This window comes from Saimiri boliviensis, chromosome X (genome assembly GCF_048565385.1).
Source record: "Saimiri boliviensis isolate mSaiBol1 chromosome X, mSaiBol1.pri, whole genome shotgun sequence".
NCBI lineage: Eukaryota > Metazoa > Chordata > Mammalia > Primates > Cebidae > Saimiri > Saimiri boliviensis.
In genome coordinates, this window is record NC_133470.1 from 124,340,195 (window position 1) to 124,361,275 (window position 21,081).

General features: G+C 33.8%; 1 protein-coding gene across 5 annotated transcripts in view; it reads left to right on the top strand.

The window, feature by feature from the left end:
* The window catches only part of AMMECR1 (AMMECR nuclear protein 1), a 142,592-nt gene that overhangs the window by 50,904 nt on the left and 70,607 nt on the right, over positions 1-21,081 (top strand). For 4 of the 5 annotated variants that reach the window (XR_012515651.1, XR_012515652.1, XR_012515653.1 and 1 more), the window contains exon 2: positions 8,509-8,619. The exons of the other annotated variant lie outside the window; for it this stretch is intronic. Coding sequence is in view for 1 of the 4 variants with exons in the window: in XM_003935853.4 (XP_003935902.1) it covers positions 8,509-8,619 (111 nt within the window). In the remaining 3 variants the exon portion in view is untranslated. The remainder of the gene's footprint in view (positions 1-8,508; positions 8,620-21,081) is intronic. 5 annotated transcript variants of the gene reach the window in all.

The window sequence follows — 21,081 nt, forward strand, 5'->3', positions numbered from 1 at the left end:
AGAAATCTACAGATTACACACAATCACTATCAAAACTACCAATGTCATTTTTCAGGCATGGAATTAGAAAAAACAATCCTAAATTTCATATGGAACCAAAGAAAGACCCTGAATAGCCAAAGCATTCCTAAAGCAAAAAGAACAAGTCAAGAGTCATCACACCACCAGACTTCAAATTACACTGTAAGGCTATAGTAACTAAAACTGCATGATAACTGGTAGAAAAATAGACACACAGATCAGTGGAATGCAATAGTGAACTCTGGATATAATAAAACCCCATATGTACAACCAACTGATCTTCAACAAAGTCATGAAAAATAATGGAGAAAGGAGTCCCTCTTCAATAAATGTTGCTAGGAAAATTGACTAGCTATGTGCAGAAGAATAAAACTGGACCCCTATCTCCCACCATGCACAAAAATTAAGACGGATTAAAACCTTAAATGTAAGACCTGAAACTAACAATCCTAGAGGAAAACTTAGGAAAAACTCTTGTGGACATTTTCCTAAGTGAAGAATTTATGATGAAAACTCCAAAAGCAAATGCAACAAAAACAGACAAGTGAAACTTAATCAAATTAGAAAGCTTCTACACAGCAAAAGAAATAACACAGTAAACAAAGAACCTATCGGAAAAAATATTTGCAAATTATGCTTCTGACAAAGGACTAACATCCAGTATCTACAAGGAAATCAAACAACAAGAGAGAAAAAAAAAAAAAAAAGCATTAAAGGCCAGGCAAAGGACATGAACAGAAATTTCTCAAAAGAAGACATACATGCAGCCACCAAACACATGAAAAAACATTCAATATTGTGAATCCTCAGAGAAATGCAAATTAAAACCACACTGAGGCATCATCTCACACCAGTCAGAATGGTCACTGTTAAAAAGTCAAAAACAACAGATGTTGGGATGGATGTGGAGAAAAGGGAACACTTATTCATTGTTGGAGGGGATGTAAATTTGTTCAACTTTTATGGAAAACAGGATGGCCATTTCTCTAAGAACTAAAGATAGAACTACTGTTTGACCCACCAGTCCCACTACTGGTTATGTACCAAAAGAAAGAGAAATCATTATATTAAAAAGACACCTGTACTCATGTGTTAATCACAACACTATTCACAATAGCAAAGTCATGGAACCAATGTAAGTGTCCATCAGCAGTTGACTAGATAAAGAATATGTGGTATGTCATGCACCATGAAATACAATGCAGCCATTAAAAAAAAAAAAAAAGAATGGAATCGTGTCCTTTGCAATAACATGGTTGGAGCTGGAGGACATTATCCTAAGTAAACTAAGAAACAGCCAAATACCATGTTTTCTCACTTGTAAATGGGAGCTAAACAGTGGGTATATGTGGACATAAAGATGGAAATAATAATAGACACTGGAGACTCCAAAAGTGGGAAGGGTGTGAGGGGAGTGAGAGTTGAAAACTTACCTATCCGGTTCAGTGTTCAGTATTTGGGTAATGGGCACACTAGAAACCAGGTCCCCACCAGTATGCAATATACTCATGTAACAACAAGCACATGTAAACCCTGAAACTAAAAGAAAATAAAAACAAATTTAAAAGCCTTAACTCTTTTTGTTGTTTTAAGTGTTATGAATTCCCTGACCATCCTGCATACACAGTCAAATGGAAATACCAAAAACAGAAGTCCATACAGGTTTTTAATGGCATAAAAAATAGGAGTTAACTGTCAATTAATATTCATTCTAAAATGTCTGGACCTAGTTCTTCGGTTTTTCTTAGTTTTGTTTAACATTTAGCTTAGGAATCATAAGACATCAATAGAAGCTCTTTTTCTTGTCTGATTTGTTTTATATTAAAATAATTAATTTTTTAAATAGTAAAGGCTATGTCTCAAACCTTAAAGCCCTTTGAACAAATGACTTCAGAGTAGGACTTCCAAATAGAAATTACTTTATTTTTGAAATCTATAGCAAAGTGTCATTTAAAATGCATAAGTTGAATTTCCAGGTAATAGAGATTTGTGGTGTGTTCCTATTATTAGGGGGAAAAACCCACAGCTGTTTCTTCCTTAAAATGTTACTATATATTAAATTTAATACCCACTGCAGTAAACTAAGAAAACATGTGCAAAAATACTATTTTTTCCAAGTAAGGTAGTCTTTCTTATCTAATTTAGGGCTCTAAAAAACTGTAAGATTGTCTCAGCATATCAAGTCTGGAACTACTTTTGTTGTTGTTTGGTGAAAATTGTTGATTTGCTTTTGCTAAAGGAAGAAATGGTTCTTTCAGTTCAAAAATTGGCAGAATCAAGCTAATCCCTTATACGCTTGTGCTTTGGCTGGTTGTATGTCTTTGGTGATTACCCTTGATTAACAACAGCAAAAAATTCTACCTTCCCAATCATCTGTTAGACTTAAGTCTGCCTCCTTTCCTCTGCATTTGTCAGTTAAATTAGAATTATATAAATGAGAGAAAGAGAATATAATGCTGCTATGATAGAATTTTTTGGAACACGAGGCAAAGAAAAGTACTGAAAGATTGGTCATTCCTGATGTCTACTTTCAGATATTTGTAGTCTCCTATATTAATTTATGCTGTCTGTCTAAGCAGTGTGACCATATTTTCGTGAGCCCTATGGGATACAGGCTGTTTATTATACAAAAGTTGGATGGAGGAGTGTGGTATAAGGATACAGTGGTGACTTAGTGCATTTTCTTTATCTACAGCAAATGGTTGGATGAGAAATGCATCTGAATCTTCTTGCCCCTGCCTCCGATTAGCACCCTTCTATTTCTCTCTGTTCCCCCCAATTTGAATTTCAAGTTATCTGGAAGAGTCTCATACACTCTATAATATGAATTACTTAGTCAGATAATCAGGTCAATACCTAGCTGAGGAGTTGTTAACCAATGGTATAATAAATGGAAATTTTGACTTGGAGGAAATATGTATTTAACAGAAGAGCTGGGTTTGATGAAGTTCAGCTAGAGAATAGGAAAAAATGAAGTGAGAAGGCTGGGAGAGATCAGAAAGGGTGTTGGGAAGCCATCAAACATAAAATGGTAGGCTTTGCTGTAAGCTTCTAATGGTGATAATGTAGAAACTTCTAAATTGGGGCTAGTGTTTCTGGGCTGATGCGGCATTTCTAGTTTGTCCTGGTAGCTTCTCAGCTAATCTGTCTCCCTTCCCTACTGGGAGGAAGAGATTTGTGCTTATGCTCACCTGTGTGGTGCTATGTAGTATTCATAGAATTTTCCTATTCTTTGGGCTTTTAGAAGACATCTGAGTTTGTTACTCACATTATTTTTTCCTGTAGTGGTGAAAAAAAAAAAAAAAAAAAGACCATATTAAACCAGTAGTAAGAAATTTTGGAGGACTTCCCAGGTTGTAACAATAACCAGTTTAGTGACTCTGCACTGTCTGCCTGGATCTTTTTTTTTGTATTTCACCTGTAAAATGAAAAGCAAATGAACGATCTCTTAAAGACTCTCAGTGAATGACCTTAGATACATTGTTATATACACTTTAAACTATGTACTAAAGTTTGGGTTAGGAATTTGTTATGGACTGAATTGTAACTACCACCACCAACCCCCACCCCCAACAACCTCTACATTCCTATGTCCAAGCCCTAACCCCTAATGTGACTGTATTTGATAGGGCCTATAAGAAATTAATTAAGGTTAAACGAAGTCATGAAAATGGGGCCCTGATCCAATAGGATTAGTGTACTTCTAAGAGGCACTTGGGGAGCTCGTGTTCTCCCTCTCCCCACACACACTCAGAGGAAAGGCTATGTGAGTACAAAGTGGCCGTATAGCAGCCTTAAAGACTAGTAAAACAAAAGAGCCTTTATCAGTAACTGAACTCTGCCAGTACCTTAATCTTGTGTTTTCTTGCCTCCATAACAGTGAGGAAATAAATTTCTGTGGTTTATGCCACCTAGTCTATAGTATTTTATTATGGCAGCCCTATTACATGATTTAACCATATTAGGTATGTTTTTATGAATTGAATCTGTAGTTTATATGATTTAGAAATGAAATGCAACGCTTCTTTTTGTTCAAATAGGAAGTGAAACATGTTTACCTAGTGGTGGAAAGAAGACATCATCATTTCTGTATTTCTCTAAGCTGCTAGATCCTGGGGAATTATGATATTTTTAGCTGGATGTTATGAGGAATATAGTTGTATTTTGAGCTAAATTGCTGAGAAACATGAATACAGTTGAGAAACAATCATCTATGGCAGAAGAGCAGAACAAGTTACAGGGCTTCTCTTTTCCTATATAAATAACCTTGCTGAGCATCCCCTTCTATTAATTATTATTGCATTGGTAGAGATTGATGTTATTTTGTTAATGTTGCATCCTTTAAATCTCATTCTAAAGAATCTTATTCTAAAGAAAAGCAAATTGGCAGAGTGGAGGCTTGCAGTAGACTAAGACTTTTTTGTAACCTCTATTTTGCCTAGATATGCTAGGAGAGCTAGGGTTTAAGGTAAAATATTGTTAAGTAAATAACACCTTTTTCATTGTATCACCTAATTGTATTCTGCTCCTGCAAACATATTTCTAAATTGTTCTGTCTCACATCAACAGATGGGGAGCGTTCTGTTCAGATTTACATTGTTTTTCATACTTTTGCTGATTGTACGCAACTACATTTCCTTTAGAGCTACGGTTGACCTGACAGTATTGGCTGTTAGTTGGCAGGGAGGATTCACCTAGAATAAATGGTTACTTCCTGTTTCTGTCTACAGACATGAAAAAATGGAGTGCTTTTCTCCAAAGGTTTCTCAGAACTTAGTGGTACAACATGTTTGAAAGTAGGACAATTACTTAAAAAGCTTTGTCTGGTTACCTTCAGATAAACATTTCCATTAATTTTTCATCTCATTTTGAGCCCTCTTCTAGTTTGTAGTATTTTTTCAGTGTATGTAGGTGGCCTCAAACCATATGGCAAAAGCATTTTCCCAAAATAGTCAATCTTTGTCTTACTATGAACTGTTTTCTGTATTTTCTTCTCATTGAGCAGCTCCTCTCAACAGGCCCAAAACCGTTTTTCTACTTTGATCTGCCTCTGATTATGCTGATGTCTTAGGTCTTTTTGGGAACTCATACATGTTTTCATAGCACATTTATGAATGAAATTGCCCATGCCTTCGCTCTGTGTTACGTGAAGAAAAAAAAATGTGTTCCTATTTTTAGATAATATATATTGAATGTTCTCATAGTCATTGCCCTGTACGAAGTGGTTATCACACACAAGATGCTATCTCTTGTGCTCAGTGATGTTTATTATGTTTCTGTCTACTTTAAAGTGCTTAACTTCTCGGGTTCTTTTCCCCATTAAATGTTGCTTTTAGGTATTTTAGTTGTTTCTAATTCCATACATGTGTACTTTATAAAATATGTTAGATGAGCATTTGTAAATGAGAAATTAGAGTCCCAGATTTTTAATGAATCGTTTTATTCTGTCTACTAAAAGTCTGATTTCTTCCATCTTCAGGCATCTGTCCTAAACACAGTGAGGTTGTCGAGTAGCACTCCCTCCCATCTTTGACACAGATACTTCCCTGCAATCCCAACTCCCAAAGTGGATGTTGCCTGGGGCAGGTAAGGATAGGGAGAGTATAGATTATTCTGTATCTGCTCTACGTCTTACGAGGGCTCTTGAGAACACGTATTCCACAGTGCTTCAAATTCAAAGAAGCGTTAAATCTGAAAGAGCCCATAGCAAGTTATCAAGACTATCAGACTACTTCCTGTTTCCTGAATGTACTGTGTACTTTTACATTTCCATGCCCTTGCTTGTTTTGGAGCATCTTTGCTCCTCAGGCTGCCTTGCAAAATGCAGCTTGTCCTCCAGCACCCTAAGCTCTGAATTAATAATTCCCTCATCAGTGATAGCAAGGCATTATAAGAAACTATTAATAAATAATTTCTCCCACCATATGTTTGAGTGCCCTGCAACATCATAGTATAGTGTTTAGTTTGTGTTGTTTTTCTATTTATACTTTAAGTTTTGAATGTTTACTTGAGCAGATGGGGTTATATTATAGTAAGAATGGTGTATGTATGTATTTCGTGGGATAAATAAGAAAGTAGAAGGTAAAATACTTTTAAATGACTTTCATTGCTAGCGTTTTTCATAGGAAATGAATTCACTCACACTTTTAGGTTTCTCATGGAAGTCATTGAGAAAGAGAATATACAATGTAGTTCTGTGTTACTGAGAAACCATCATGGTATTTTAAAAACATGCTATTATCTATATTACAGTGAGACTCACTTTATTCTGAAGCTGCCAAAAGACCTGTCTTACATAGATTGTAGAACCATTGTTATGGGAGAGGATTAATATATTTCTGATTTCTTAATTTATGATCATATGCTACTACTATAATCAAAAAATAAAGTTTTGTTTTGTGTTTTTTTTTTTTTTTAAAAAAAGAAGAGACAGGCCAAGGGTGGTGGCTCACACCTGTAATCCCAGCACCTTTGAGGCCCAGGCGGGCGGATCACGAGATCAGGAGTTCGAGATCAGTCTGACCAACATGGTGAAACCTCGTCTCTACTAAAAATACTAAAATTAGCTGGGCATGGTGGTGCGTGCCTGTGAGCCTAGCTACTCAGGAGGCTGAGGCAGGAGAATCGCTTGAACCCAGGAGGCAGCAGTTACAGTGAGCCGAGATCATGCTACTGCACTCCAGCCTGGGCAACAGAGTGAGACTCCGACTCAAAAAAAAAAAAAAAAAAAAAAAAAAAAAAGTTGCTGATGTTGACTATATCATATTGGAAACTGAAAAACGAAGAGGTGAATTTCATCCTTAAAGATAAGGTTTTAATTTTAAGATACTGGTGTTTATATGAATAATGAAAGAATTGGTGAGAAAGTAATTCCATCTAATTCTTGTCTTCCTGATCAAGAACAGTTAGAGAAAAATTTCCAAATGAAGCATTAGAACCAAATTATAAGAGGTTTAGTACATATGATATAGTAAGCAGAAAACCTGGCTTTTACCTTTTGTTTGATATTTTAGTATCGTTAGTGTAGGTCATCCTTCAATTGAATGCTAATGTTGACAATAACTTGACCTAATACTTTAGTCATCTTTTTGAATGCCACTGGACATTTGGATCTTGGAAGATGGTAACTCTTAGTACTTCACCCTGGTTTGTATATATTATTTATTTGGGAATCTATCTGCCATTGTGGTTTTCAGAGCTCAGCATAATTTAAATGTTTTAGGTGGGTGATTGAAGTACTTGAATGGGATATCTTTTCATCCATCTGCTGATGACTCACTAAAGAGTATTTTAAAGAAAGAATGTTCTTCAACTCACCAGTGTATTAGAGGAAAAATGTCATATGGTATATCCCCTTAAAATTTAAATTTTTAGAAAACAGAAATGTATAATTCCAGTATGACTGTGAATACTCATATTACCATAGACCATCCCCAATTGTAAGATATTTATCTTTTTACAAAATATCCTAAAATGGGTAAATTATTTCATAAAAACTGGCATACAAAGTTGCTCTAATTAGAACATAATTGTATTTAGACTTAACCATTACTTAAAGCTGTCAGTAGTTTGCAGCAGAATCCAAACATCTACTGTATTAAACTTCATCTAAATCCACATTATTCTTGATGATATTTTATTATAATTGACACTTTGTTCATTGATGCTTGAGAGATTGTATTTGCAGGTTATACTTTTATATAAAAATTAAAATAATTTTTTCTGGTTTCACAGTATTATTTTTTTAATGCCTGCTGTTGCCCTTCATCTTCTGAACCCTACTGATTTTTCTAGGTCAAGCTAAAGAATGTCAAGCTTGATGAAGTTTTCTTCTATCTCAGTAGCTTAAATTATGGCATTTGGACATGGTTTATAGTACCTATTTCCTTTTTCCTTGTATTAGTTAGCTGTGAATTCGTTACGCCTGCCTCTTATACTGGCCCCTAAAGAGCATTGACTATGTTTTAGGCATCCTTGTAGCACCTTTCACGGTACATAGCCCCAATATTTTCAGGAAGTATTTATGAAAATCATTGTTTTTTCCCCAATTTTCCAAATTAGACTTACAAGTAAGTCAGTAACTTGAGGTTTAAATTTGGAATTGCTCAGTTAGCCATGATGGTTAAGGCTCTATAGTTAAGATTGCCCACGTTTGAGTGCTTACTTCATTATGTATCAACTGTGAGACTCCCTCATCTGTAAATAGAATGTTAGTATCAGCCTCCTAGAGTTGTTGATGAAGATTAACATAATTAGTTTGTTTAAAACACTTACTGAGATGCCTAACATATAGGATACACTCAATATAATGTAGTATAATATAATTTTTGCTAAATGTAGTCCTATTGGGGTAGCCTCTTAGCCCCTTGAAGGCCTGTCTTTTGGTCTTTAAATCTCAGGCACCTAACCTAGTAGACAGTCAACACTCAATAAATACTTGCTTGAAATGAATTGATTGATTTACCCTATTTTTATCTTCCATTACAGCCCACTGTTTGTAACATGGAAGATTGGTCGAGACAAAAGATTACGTGGATGCATAGGTACTTTTTCTGCCATGAATTTGCATTCAGGACTCAGGGAGTACACACTTACCAGGTGAAAACCAATTTTTGTTACCTCTGCTTTTACATTTCAAAAAAAGAAAAACTTACGAAACTTGAATCTGATACTTTAACACCTTTTCCTTTACTGAGTTGTCAATGTTCTTGATTCCTTTCTTGCCAGCTTTTTCCTTGTCTTTGCCCATTTACTTCCTCTTTTGTAAAATGTTACTGTTATATATTATCATAATATAAAATGCTGTGATTAATGTATTCTGCCATCGATGTTTTGAAGTGTTTTTTTTTTTTTCTTCTAATGCCAACGTACTTGTATAACTTGAAAACCAATGACTAAATGTCCATGGGTTACCAAAATATGTGATTTCTATAATAAGAGTCATTATTTCTTCCCTATTATGTTTTTATAAAACAGTTGTTGTCTCTTTCATCTTACACATTTTGTTACATTTTTAAGTACTTTTGGAATTGAAAGGAGAGCCTAGGAAGAAAGTGATTCCACAGCCTAGCAGTATAATCATTCACATTCATACATCACCTAGAATTAATTGTAGCTTATTTTCTTTTATCTAACACAAGGACAAAGTAATTCCTCATTACAGTTGTTTAAAACTTTGTTCTTAATTTCTGAATTCACAAAAAGCTATCTAGCACACAATGTGATTTTTTTGGTTCAAGTTTAGATTTCAAGCAAATTGTGACCTAAAATGTTTTCAAAGAAGAAAATTCCTTAAATAATAAGCTATTAACAAAGGAATTTCCTGGTTTTGTTCACATTTTAGGGTGATTATCTGATACAGTTTCTATAGTTGTAATATGCACAGTGTCTGTCCAACAAGAAATTGCTTCCTGCTGACTATTGGTACTTGGGGCAAGTTGCTCAACCTCCATATGTAAAATAGTAATTACAGTATTTTGTTCTATATATTTAATAGAGGTGTTAGGAGAATGAAGTAATAATCACTATTTTACTTCAGGATTAATGTGGAACATTCATTATTTTACTGTAGAACTGCATAAATGCAGGCTCATAGCACCAGTTAATAAAATGTTGTAACTGAGTTTAGTATTCCCATTTTTGAAGGTTTGCAGTAGTTCACAGCTGCAGGGTTTTCTCCACTTACAGTGAAGCCCAGAAAGAAAAGCAAAGACTTGGAGGATCATATTCATTTTTCAGCTTTCCACAGGTATCAGAAACTGGGTATTTGGGCTTGATTAAATAACATACAGGCTGTAAGGGCTGAAACACATGTTCTGGAAATAAATACAACTTGTTAAAGATAATATAAGTACTAGTCTAGGCATGTTAGTTTGTTTGTTTGTTTGTTTGTTTTCTGACATAAAATACAACAGGCTCATTTTTGGGACTTCAGCTAATTCTGCCAGTGGTTACCTTTTTAGGACAGGTACATATTAAATTGCACATTTAATACTAATCAATGGCAATTTATTATACATTTCCCAAAATAAGTTGTTATGAGGAACACTGGTTCCTTTGCACTACCTGAAGAAAATAATTATGTGACCAAATAAGTTTGGGAAACACTGATTAAAAAATGTCAACAGCTCTGCTCACTGTAGGACTTCTCATAACCTTTTCTGTGAATAGTGTTATGTATATCTAAAAGAGAGAAATAGAGTGTAGCATATTCCAGGCTTATTTGACTATAGGACTCTATTATCCTGTCACCCCAAAGTCTGAGTGTTCAAAGGAATATGTTTTTGGAAACGCAAGTCTGTTTTCGAAACAGAATATTACTTTATATTTGGATAGTGAGAGTTGGTAGTATAGAAACCCTTTGTACTTTTTAGTGAAATTGTATCAGAAATCCCATTATCAAACATTATATACCTTAGAAATCTTGCATAGTAGTAACTGTGGTAGCAATTGGGTTTTATTTAAAGAAAAATATTCTTTTGCCTGTGTTGGCAAGGGGTGAAAACATCCAACTTTTCTGGACTTATACATTTATATCCTAGGGTAATGACCAAAAGAATTACAGTATAATTTTCTGACAATAGTTTGATTCTGAATGAATTGTTCAAATAGTTGAACTTGGAAATTTGCCTACATTTGTATACTGTGTTACCCTCATTGCAATCTATAGTTCCTTCTGTTTACTTTTCAACTTTTTTCTCATGTTTCTATACAATTTCCTCAAATTGTATATAGCACATTAAAGAGGGTTTTGTGTGTGTGTGTGTGTGTGTGTGTGTGTGTGTGTGTGTGTGTATTTACACTAATGCACATACCTGGTTTTACTTCTCATTTTTGTTTGGGTTAATTTCTTTTGTTTATCACAGGATATTAACAATCACACTATTTGGAAAAGATGAACAAAAGAAAATGAGTCTTACAATCTTTTTTCCTGGATTCATTTTAGCATCAAAAATTGTAAGGAGTCATTTTTTAAAAGTTGGAATATAATCTTTTTCTGTCCAGTAGTGTGCTTATCATTTTATATGTTATGTTATTATGGTTATTTTTGTTAATGATGACCATTTATTAAGAATTTACTACATCAGATGTTGTTGAGGAGCTTTACATGCATAATCTTTGTAACAACTCTTAAGTACTAATATCTACATTTTCAAAGTGAAGAAACTGAGAATTAGATATTTTCAATAATTTGCCCACTCACACATCTATTACATGATAGATCCAGGATTCAAACCTAGAGCATGTGTCTACAAAGTCCATCCCGTAACCAATACATTTAAGATGAGACCCAAAATTTTCTGATAACTTATGTTTTGCAGTTTTGTCATGAAAATAATGAACTTGAAAGTAAGTTACTATAAATTTTATAGTAAAATTCAAAATTCTAGTTAGGAGTCAAGACTGAAATTTTGGTACATTATTTAAAATTCCAGAAAATCCATAGATAGTATTATGGAAAGTATGTAACTCAGAGTTGTATAGACCACACAGAAGAAAATTGACTTGAATTAATACTGTATTAAAGGATAAAGCTTATTACAAAACAATACTATTGTAGATAGGAAATTGTATTCTTTGGCTACATGGATTAAACTTTAAGAATACAATTTTTTTGAACATAAAAATTGGTGATTCTTAGAATCTGGTCATCCCACCTTAAAACCCATAACTCACAAAATGAATAAATAAAGTTAAATGAATTTAGGGGATAGGGGCATAAAGGAGGGAGAAAGCAAAACAAAAAATTAACAGTGACAATAAAGACATTCTAGGTATAGGCATCTTTTTAAAAATTAGGATATCTGATTCATCAGTGATTAGATAGACTATTGTTTAATTTTCAGAATGTTCCTCAATTACATATTATTTTATTGAGGAGAAATATATGTAACGTAAGATTTACCATTTTAACCGTGTTTAAATGTATAGTTCTGTGGCCTTAAGCACACTCACATTATTGTACTGTCATCACCACCATCCATCTCCAGAACTTTTTTCATCTTCCCCAGCTGAAACTCTGTATCTATTAAACACTAACTCCACATTCTTCCTCCTCCAGGCCCTGGCAAACACCATTCTACTTGTTGTTGCTGTGAATTTGACTACTCTAGGTACCTCATATCAGGGGAATCATATGATAGTTGTCATTTTGTGACTGGCTTATTTCACTTAGCACAGTGTCCTCAAGGTTCATCCATGTGGTAGAATGTGTAAATTTACCTTCTTTTTAAAGCTGAATATTCCATCGTATGTATACACCACATTTTGTTTATCCTTTCAATTATTGGTGGACGTTTGGGTGGGTGGCTTCTACCTATTGGCTGTTGTGAATAATGCTGCAGTGAACATGGGTATACAAAATATCCATTTGAGTACCCTTTTTCCTTTTAAAAGTTAACCAGTTTATAGGAGACAATGATCTAGCTTGTGTGTAGTCCCTTAAATCTAAAATCTTTCTTAAAAATATGACCAGGTATTTTAAAAAATGAAATGCCTATCCTGAATTAGGTTTTTATTTGTAAATAAAATTATAAACTTTTAATTCTAATAAAATTTAATTTTAATTTTAATAAAAGTATTAAAACTTTTAAAATTAAAGTACTTATCATAGTCAAGTTGCATGTTCAAATATGATCAGGTATTTTTTTAAATGAAATGCCTATTCTGAATTGAGTATTTATATATATATATATATATATATATATATATATATATATATATACAGTCTTTTTAATGTAAAGTACTTGTCATAGTCAAGTTGTATGTTGTCCTAATTGAAATTTTGATTTTAGATTGAAATAAAATATTATGAATAGGCTGCAGATTTCTTCTCAATTGTAAAAATACTTATTTTCTGTGTAGATAATGAAAACTTTGTGAGAAGTACATGGAACTATTATAAATAGACTATTCTTTCCCTGACCTTGAAGGATCTGGGTGAAAAGCATTAAAGATTATAGAAAATATGAAGCAGAATGGACAGCTCAGAATTATTGATAAAAGTCTATCCTTAAAATTTGGTGATAAAGTCCACAAATTACCCGATTTATCATTGCTCAAGACTTCAAAGAAGAAATATTCTTTGTCTGAGCTGAAGGAGATAATTTCCAGTATTGTGTTTATGGCTTTTACATATTAGAAAGGAGAAGCAGATTAATTTCCCCAATTTTAGTACTTAGGATACATTCTTTTATAGAAAGGAGAATTATAACTAATATAGATGAATATAAAAATCTCTGTCAAAAAAGATTCCTTAAAGTTTTGGCTAACAGATTTTCCAGCAAGATGCAGACCTATTTCGTCATGTAAATTCAACTTGGCAATGATTTTTCTAGAACACGTAAGTAATTAATAGATGTATTCTTATTCAGCAAAACAGGAATGAGATTTGTCACCACACTTAAAAAACTATCTTTCTTTTTTTCTCCTTTACTTTGTTGTACTTAGACCTCTTGACAATGAAATAATTATGCAGGTGCTGGCAGTTCTAGAGCTTGATTCTGAACTGTGCCACTTTTGTTGCATACTTAATTCTGAGAAATTAGTAATGAAAATTTAGTCCTTTCTAGGGAATAGTGTGCCCATATAAAAGGTGATGTGCTGTGTTTTGTTTTGGTGTTTTATTTTGTTTTGTGTGGGTTAGTGGAGTTGTGTGTCAGGGGAGTCTGGGGGGGGGGATTAATTGTTTGCGAGGTACAAATGTTAACTTTCCATCAGATTTTTTGAGATTTTGAAAATAGCTAACAAATCTACTTTATTACTTTCAAAGGTCCTAGCTAGATTGAGTACTTCTGGGTGACTAGATTCATTGTAAATTGAATTTGCTTTTATATTTTGATGTTGTAATCTGGCATTTTTCTAATGCAGTATGAGTTTAAAACCATTATAAGCAGCATAATATTTTCCCTTGTAATGGTAGACCATCTTATGATCATTTTTATTCTTGATTATTTGGGTAACCACTCTAGACTCATTGTGAATAACTAGATTAAACAAGTTTCTCCTCCCTCTCATTTAATATTAGTCTTTATGGCAGCATCTCCCAGATTGATTTTTCTTATGAAACGAAAAGCTATACAAAACACCTCTCACTGTACATTATTGTTATGGAAGCTCATTCTGGAGATGTTAAGGCCAAATTATTCTTGGCAAGTGTTTGTGGCACAGGACTCCTGGCCAAAGTATGCATTTTGGAGAAATAAATTAGATGTATCACAAACAATGCAAAATTAATTAGTTTAATTTACAACCTACACTTGTTGCCTTTTTATAAAAGAGATGGTGGCCTGAGTCCTAAAACTTATACCTAATTTGATAGTTTCAGTGTGTTAATTACAAAATGAGAAAGATTTGTCAGATTTTATAGGTACTTAATTTAAGGTACGATTTGGAACCTAGGTTGTTGTTTGCTCTTTACTCAAAATTATCCATAGGAAAGCATGTTGAAATATCTGCAGAAATCTAGAATCCTCATTTTAGCCATGAGGTTAATACACTCCTTCATTATCCCAAGGTTGTGCTAATGTGCAGAGATGTGGCCACAAAATGCGCAGCAGAATGTGGAAACTAAAGAGCAGGAACCATTTGCAGAATGGGTAATGGCTCCTGAATTGTAGAGAATTGTCTGAATTCATATAGCACCTACTGCCACAGAAATTAAGTGTAGTGAGTACATCAGATTCTAATTCCTTATCACATCTTTCAGATCTTCAGAGTTACCAGTTGGAGTCCCCCTACTGCTTTGATTGAGAGCCACAGGCAAAATGCCTGGGGCAGAAAAGGCCATCTGTGAAAAGGTGGTGTTGGGGGAAGCTGAAAATGGGCTCTTTCAGCACCAGGCATCTTGGTTCTTAAGTTTGATAGGGAGAAAGTGAACTACAAGAAATTTACCCTGTTCTTAATCTGTCTATAAACTTTACTTCTCTGGTCCTTTGAGGCTGTTTCCCCTTTTAATCATGTTTAAACAGTTCATACTGCAAATCTGGTCTTAATTTTGCCTTAGGAGTTTATGATATATTAGGAGACATAAGAAGTTATCCAAATAATTGTAATCCTAGATAGAAAGCAGTTTTTCCCAAGAAGCAGAGGAGGTGATACTGGATGATTACTACTCTGTATCTGTTATAAAAGCTGAAATGTATTTAAAGGAAATTATTTTATTTGGTTCATCCCTAGTTCACTTTATATAAAAGCAAAACACTATATACCACTTTCTGGCTTGTTTTTATCCTACATGGGCCAAAAAGGTCTAAATTAGAAGGATGTGTATAAATCATTATTATCAAAGTAACCATATATATAAGGTGTTGGGTACTTATATTTTAAGAAACTTGTAGTACATATTTTAAAGGGGAAAATGATCTTGTCATAAAAGAAAAAGCCTTTGAAATAGAGGACTCTTGAAAGAGTGTGTGCACATGTACACACAGAGTTTACCAAACATTAGCTAGAACCTAGTTGGATTATAGCTCTGAGGCTTGGCAAATAGTTTAGATTCCACTTTCCTCTTGTCCTGTTAAAGTGAATTCATATTTTGTTTCAGTACAGTAAACTGGTATCTGTCTCCTTTCCTGAGAGTCATTGTCTGCGATAGTCTTCATTTTTTTCAGGTGAAGCTAAATTAGAACACAAATATTGTATGAAATTATTACATTAGATGTGGCCTAAAATGATACTATAGACATTAAAAATATATTTCTTTTGTCTGAATATTTACATAATAAATATTGGGCTTACTTATAAGTATCTAAAGTTTTTGAGCCATTAGGACCTGAATGAACAGGACAGATTTGCATCTTAGTGTTCTGGAAGAATAAGATGGTTATGCTTTGATATAACTCAAGGTGATTACTCCTGTCTAGAGTGTCATGCAAATTGTATGCTTTTACCACTTTTGAGGGGACAACATTAGGAATTTGAGTACTTTAAATAATTGAAAGTTGACGTTTTAGTATAGCAATTAAATATTAAAATTTTAGTTACGATTTTATGAGCATGAGAAATACTTTTTGAAAGAATCCCATACGAGGCAAAATAAATGAAGCCCTTCTCTGTGATCTTTGCCTTTCTCTAACTTTAAACTGTCTTAAATATGGCTATCCAAAGTAGCAGTCCTTTGAAAAACTCACTTTTCATCATTGATAACAATTTGTTGATCTTTAAATGCTAAATACTTATTGCATCGTAAGTCCTTTATCTCGCATCAGAAATATAGTTTTCTTAGAAACAACTCTGGTTTTTCTTACATTCTCTTTCAATTTTCAAATAAAGAACAAACTTTCAACATAAAAATCATGTCCCAAAGAAATGCATTATCTGATCTACTTCTTGTTAACTAAAGAAATAAAATATATCTGTATAAGAAAATAGACATGGACAAATTGTAACATTTAAAAAAATTTCTATTGGAAAATTGTATCATAGATGCTAGGAATTTCTAAAGATCGAAAACAATATAGTGCTGTACCATGTAATGACATTTTGGTCAACAATGGACTGAATGTACAACAATGGTCGCATAGGATTACAATACTGTAATTTTACTCTACCATTCCTATATTTAGATGTACACTTACCATTGTGTTACAGTTGCCTATAGTATGCAGTATAGTAACATGCTGTACAGCTTTGTAGCCTGGGAGAAATAGGCTATATCATATAGCCTAGGTGCGTAGTTGACTATACCATCTAGGTTTGTGTAAGTATACTGTATGTTCACACAATAATGAAATCATTTAATGATGTATTTCTCAGAATGCATCCCCACCATTAAGCAATACATGACTGTATTGAATACATTCTTTTGAGAATGAAACTCTAATGATAGTTAATACCAAATGTGCACTGCTCTTCTCAGTATATTTAAAATCTAAAAGTAAAAATAATACATTTGGATTCATAAAGTACAGATTTATACTTGATCTCATGTTCAGAAAACTCATTTTTATTAACTTTACTTCAGCTCAAAAAATTATCCTGTAAATACACGTACTGAAACTATAGACTTATTCAAATTAGATTAACATGTTATTGTCTCCATTTTTAACACTTTTTTTCTTTATTTCTACATCGAAATACTAACTTTTGTATCCTTTCTAGTAGTGAAAGAGAAAGTTAGAAAAGATTATAAAATACATTCTTCAGAAGCTTTAATTAAAGGGATTGGCCAGAACTCAACTTCTTGTTGCTATACCCAACTACCTTCAGGGCTACTTTATATGTTCTACAAAGTTGATTTAAAAGGTTCCAACTGTAACCACTTCATTGAAGATGGCAGGAAAGAGAATCTCTTTCAAGTTCTGCAGACTGCTTTTAACCCAAGCCATTCTTCTAAGATGACCTTTAGTTGCCTCCTAGCTAGGTCTGGAGAAGTATTCTAAGCCTTTGAAATGAGTAGAGTTGGGTTGCATATGAAGAACAGTAAACAAATGTACACTGCTGTTTAGACTTGTACTGCTAATGAGATCATGGGTTCAATCCCTATTTGGACCAGTTCTCTTTGTTTTGTTCCACCTCAAAGACTGTAACCTAGATCCCAGGCATTGATTACAGTGGGGCTCAGACAGAGCATGTGGGTGAATCAGTACCAAACCCAAGTTTTAGCATCATTGCAGCATACGAAACGTGCTACACTAAGAATACTCAAAACAATGTGATCTTAAAATGAGATATGCACAAACCCTTTGAAATAGCAAGAAAAACATGCCCTTTCCCTAAAACTGACAAATCTTGAAGAGGAAGAAAAGAGTTAAGACAATAAAACACTGGTTCTGGAACCTGGAATGTTGCTTTAACTCCAGGCCAGCGGTGACAAAAGTTATTGTAATGACCTCTGAACAGAGAGACACTGCCATTGAGCAGACTTCTGGTATAGAAAACATGATACATTCGGGAGCTGTGAATGTAGCTCTTGGTGTGCTCCTGAATCAGTTCAGCATAGATAATGCTTAAAAACATTGAGATGTTTTTGGAGGTGTGGGTGAGAAAGTTTGTTGTTGCAGTCCTTTTCACCTTATTTTAAAGAATAAATCAAACATTTTTCTGATTGCCTTTTTAAAATTTTTAAATGGAAGGGAAGGATAAGGACAGAGCATTATTAGGTTACTTCTGATACTTCAGTCCTATAAATTCAACATATAGACTGACAACCTAAATTCATGGTATAACACAGTTCTTTTTTCTTTCCTATTTTGGTATCTGTTCAATGAAAATAAGATACAACCCAAGTTTTTACATAGGCTGACTAGCAGTATTCCACTTCAAGGACTGAGAGTAGCATTTGCTCAAACTTTCATTGTAAAAAACACCACCAGCAAACAAAAACCATCACACAGGCTGGATGAGAAATTTTGTAGATCTTTTTGGTGCTGAACTATGACACGAGCCTTATAGATTGTAAAATAGAGACAGTCGAAACTATTGTATAGAACTAAATTTTTTAAACTTTATTTGCTGTTAAAGTCTGTGAAATTTCAGTTACTTAAACAGGCAAAAATATAAAATGTAATGTTTCAGATTGCAAGGTGATATGCAATGTAGTGTTTGTAAGATACTTTTGTCTAATATTAACTAGTAGTATTTTGATTTGTACTGTCAGAATTTGTTAAAATCACTTTAACATGCACTGATGTAGATTAACGTTAGTTCTGATTTAAAGAATGGTGACAAAATCGTACATGTAATACTTTTGCAAGTGTTGGGGAGATTGGTACGTTTTGAAAAGAGTAATTAAACTTTTGGGTACCAGGAAATGGGTTATCTCAAAATCCATTTCCGGCAATGGGCAGGCCTGGTATTAATGGCACAGAGCATTAATCATACACCTTATTAATGGTGAAGTGAATAATTTTGAAATAAAGTTTTGGGGAAAAAAAGAGATTACCCAAAACTTAGCTATCTCGTGAATAGTTAATAATAATTATAATAATAATTGCTTTGAATCTAAAAGAAAAAAGTATTTTTAGATGTTAATTCTTCACAAGCTCTCTGAAGAATGTCATTGTGACATTAGACAAAAGGTCTTTGGAGCCGCAGTAGAACTAACAACACAAGTTGGACTTCAGTAGACCTGAAAATGGTATGGTCAAAAAGGGAGATTTCTTTCTGCCTCTAATAAAGTACAGTGGCTAGGAATAAGAATCATCTCAGATAATATTGGATTTCAGCTGAAGCAACTCTTAAATATTTCAGTGGTAAAAGGATGACTATGTTAAATTCATGGATATATAAATACATGTTATAAAATGTAATTGTTCTTTTTAAAAGTACATTTTCTTTTAAAAAAGGCTACATTTTAAAGTTGTCATCTATTGTGTATTGAGATGTTTCTGTGCCTCACACATTAGCTCACTAAGGTGTGGTAGCTATTGTCTAAGAATATGTACTCTTTCATACTGTTGTAACTTCCTCTTTGTAGGCTTTATCAATTGCCCAGAGCAGCACATCTACCCCATTAGCCGAAATGGCACAAACACACCCATTGGCATGACTAAACTCTCCTCAGTTAGTGTCAATCCTTATATCTGAGATAAGAAGCTTTCCTGCGTCTACCTTTCTCACCTAGAGTAAAAGCCAAAGTCTTTTAAAAACATATATTTCACTGAGAGTAAAAAGTTAATGTTCTGCAATGAATGTTGCCACCATGCTCAGCTTGCCCCTCTCTCCTCATCTCCCGCTCTCCTCTTCCCACCTCCATTCATTCTCTTGGGCTTAGCCAGGCTGGTTTCCTTGTTTTTATTTGAACACACCAAGCATGGTCCCTCCCTAGGGCCTTTCCACTTGGATTTTCTTTACTTGCAACAGTCTTCTTCTAGATAGACATGTAGCTTGGCTTCCTTACTCCCTTCAGTTCTCTATTCAAATGATGCCATTATCAGGGACACATATGTAAAATAGCAAGGCCTGCATTTGATATCTGGCTCTCCCTGCTCCTTTACCCTGCTTCATTTTTCTTCATAGCACTTATCACCACCTGGCATACTGTAAATTTACTTGTACATTTGTGAGTCTCTCTTAATGCAAATGTAAGTTCCATGAGGGCAGGGACTACTGTAATATTCCCCAAGGCCTACAACAGTGCATGTTTCATAGTAGGCATTCGGGAAATATTACTCGAATAAATATGTCTTATTTTTTATCAGCATTTAGAAATGTTGGATTATAAAGTATAATCCTTTGTCTTATTACTTTACCTAGTTGTGAAATTATCTGGTCTTTGTGTGGCTGGTTTCTTACAGTTTTCATTGAGTGCATATTGAATGCATTTTTTTGTGTGTGAGTGGTTTGACATTAAAATTCCCTTTTAAAACTTATTTTATCATGAACACTTTTAAATGCTCACAAAAATAGACTATTATAATGATGCAGTCATTTTTATAACAGTGATTTTTTTTTTCTCTTTTCTTTTTGTGGGGAACAGAGTCTCATTATGTTACCCAGGCTGGTCATGAACTCCTGGGCTCAAACAATCCTCTCGTCCCTGCTTCCCTAAGTATTGGAATTACAGGAGTGAGCCACCATGCCTGGCTGCTTTTTCATTTTACGTATTTTTGTTTGATACTTGTTTTTTAAGTGTAGAGGCAGTATGAGGTTGTAGAAAGAACATGGGCTTTAAAGGTAGCCGTATCTGGGTTCTAGTTTTGAATCCCTAAATTCTTAGCTTTGTTACCCAAGGGAAGCTACTGAATTTCTACTGTGTCTTGGTTTTCTCATCTGTAAAATAGGTATAATTCTAAACTAGTAAGTTTGTTGTGAGGATTAGGATATGGATATATATATATATATGTATATGAAGTATCGTATATATACTAGGTATGTAGTAAATATTTATATTGTAGTACATGTATAGTAAATATTTATATTTCTTCTTCAGGAAGAAATTAAGTAGTAAGAATGGCCAAGAAATGAAATTTTAAATATGTTTATAGCAATTTCCATTTTTCTTTTTCTTTTGGACATATGTAGGTAGGCAAGAATTTTCATAATATGACAAGAAACAAGAAACATCAGTAAATAAATCAGTGGCCTTATAATTAGTCACCATCACATTTCTGTTTATGT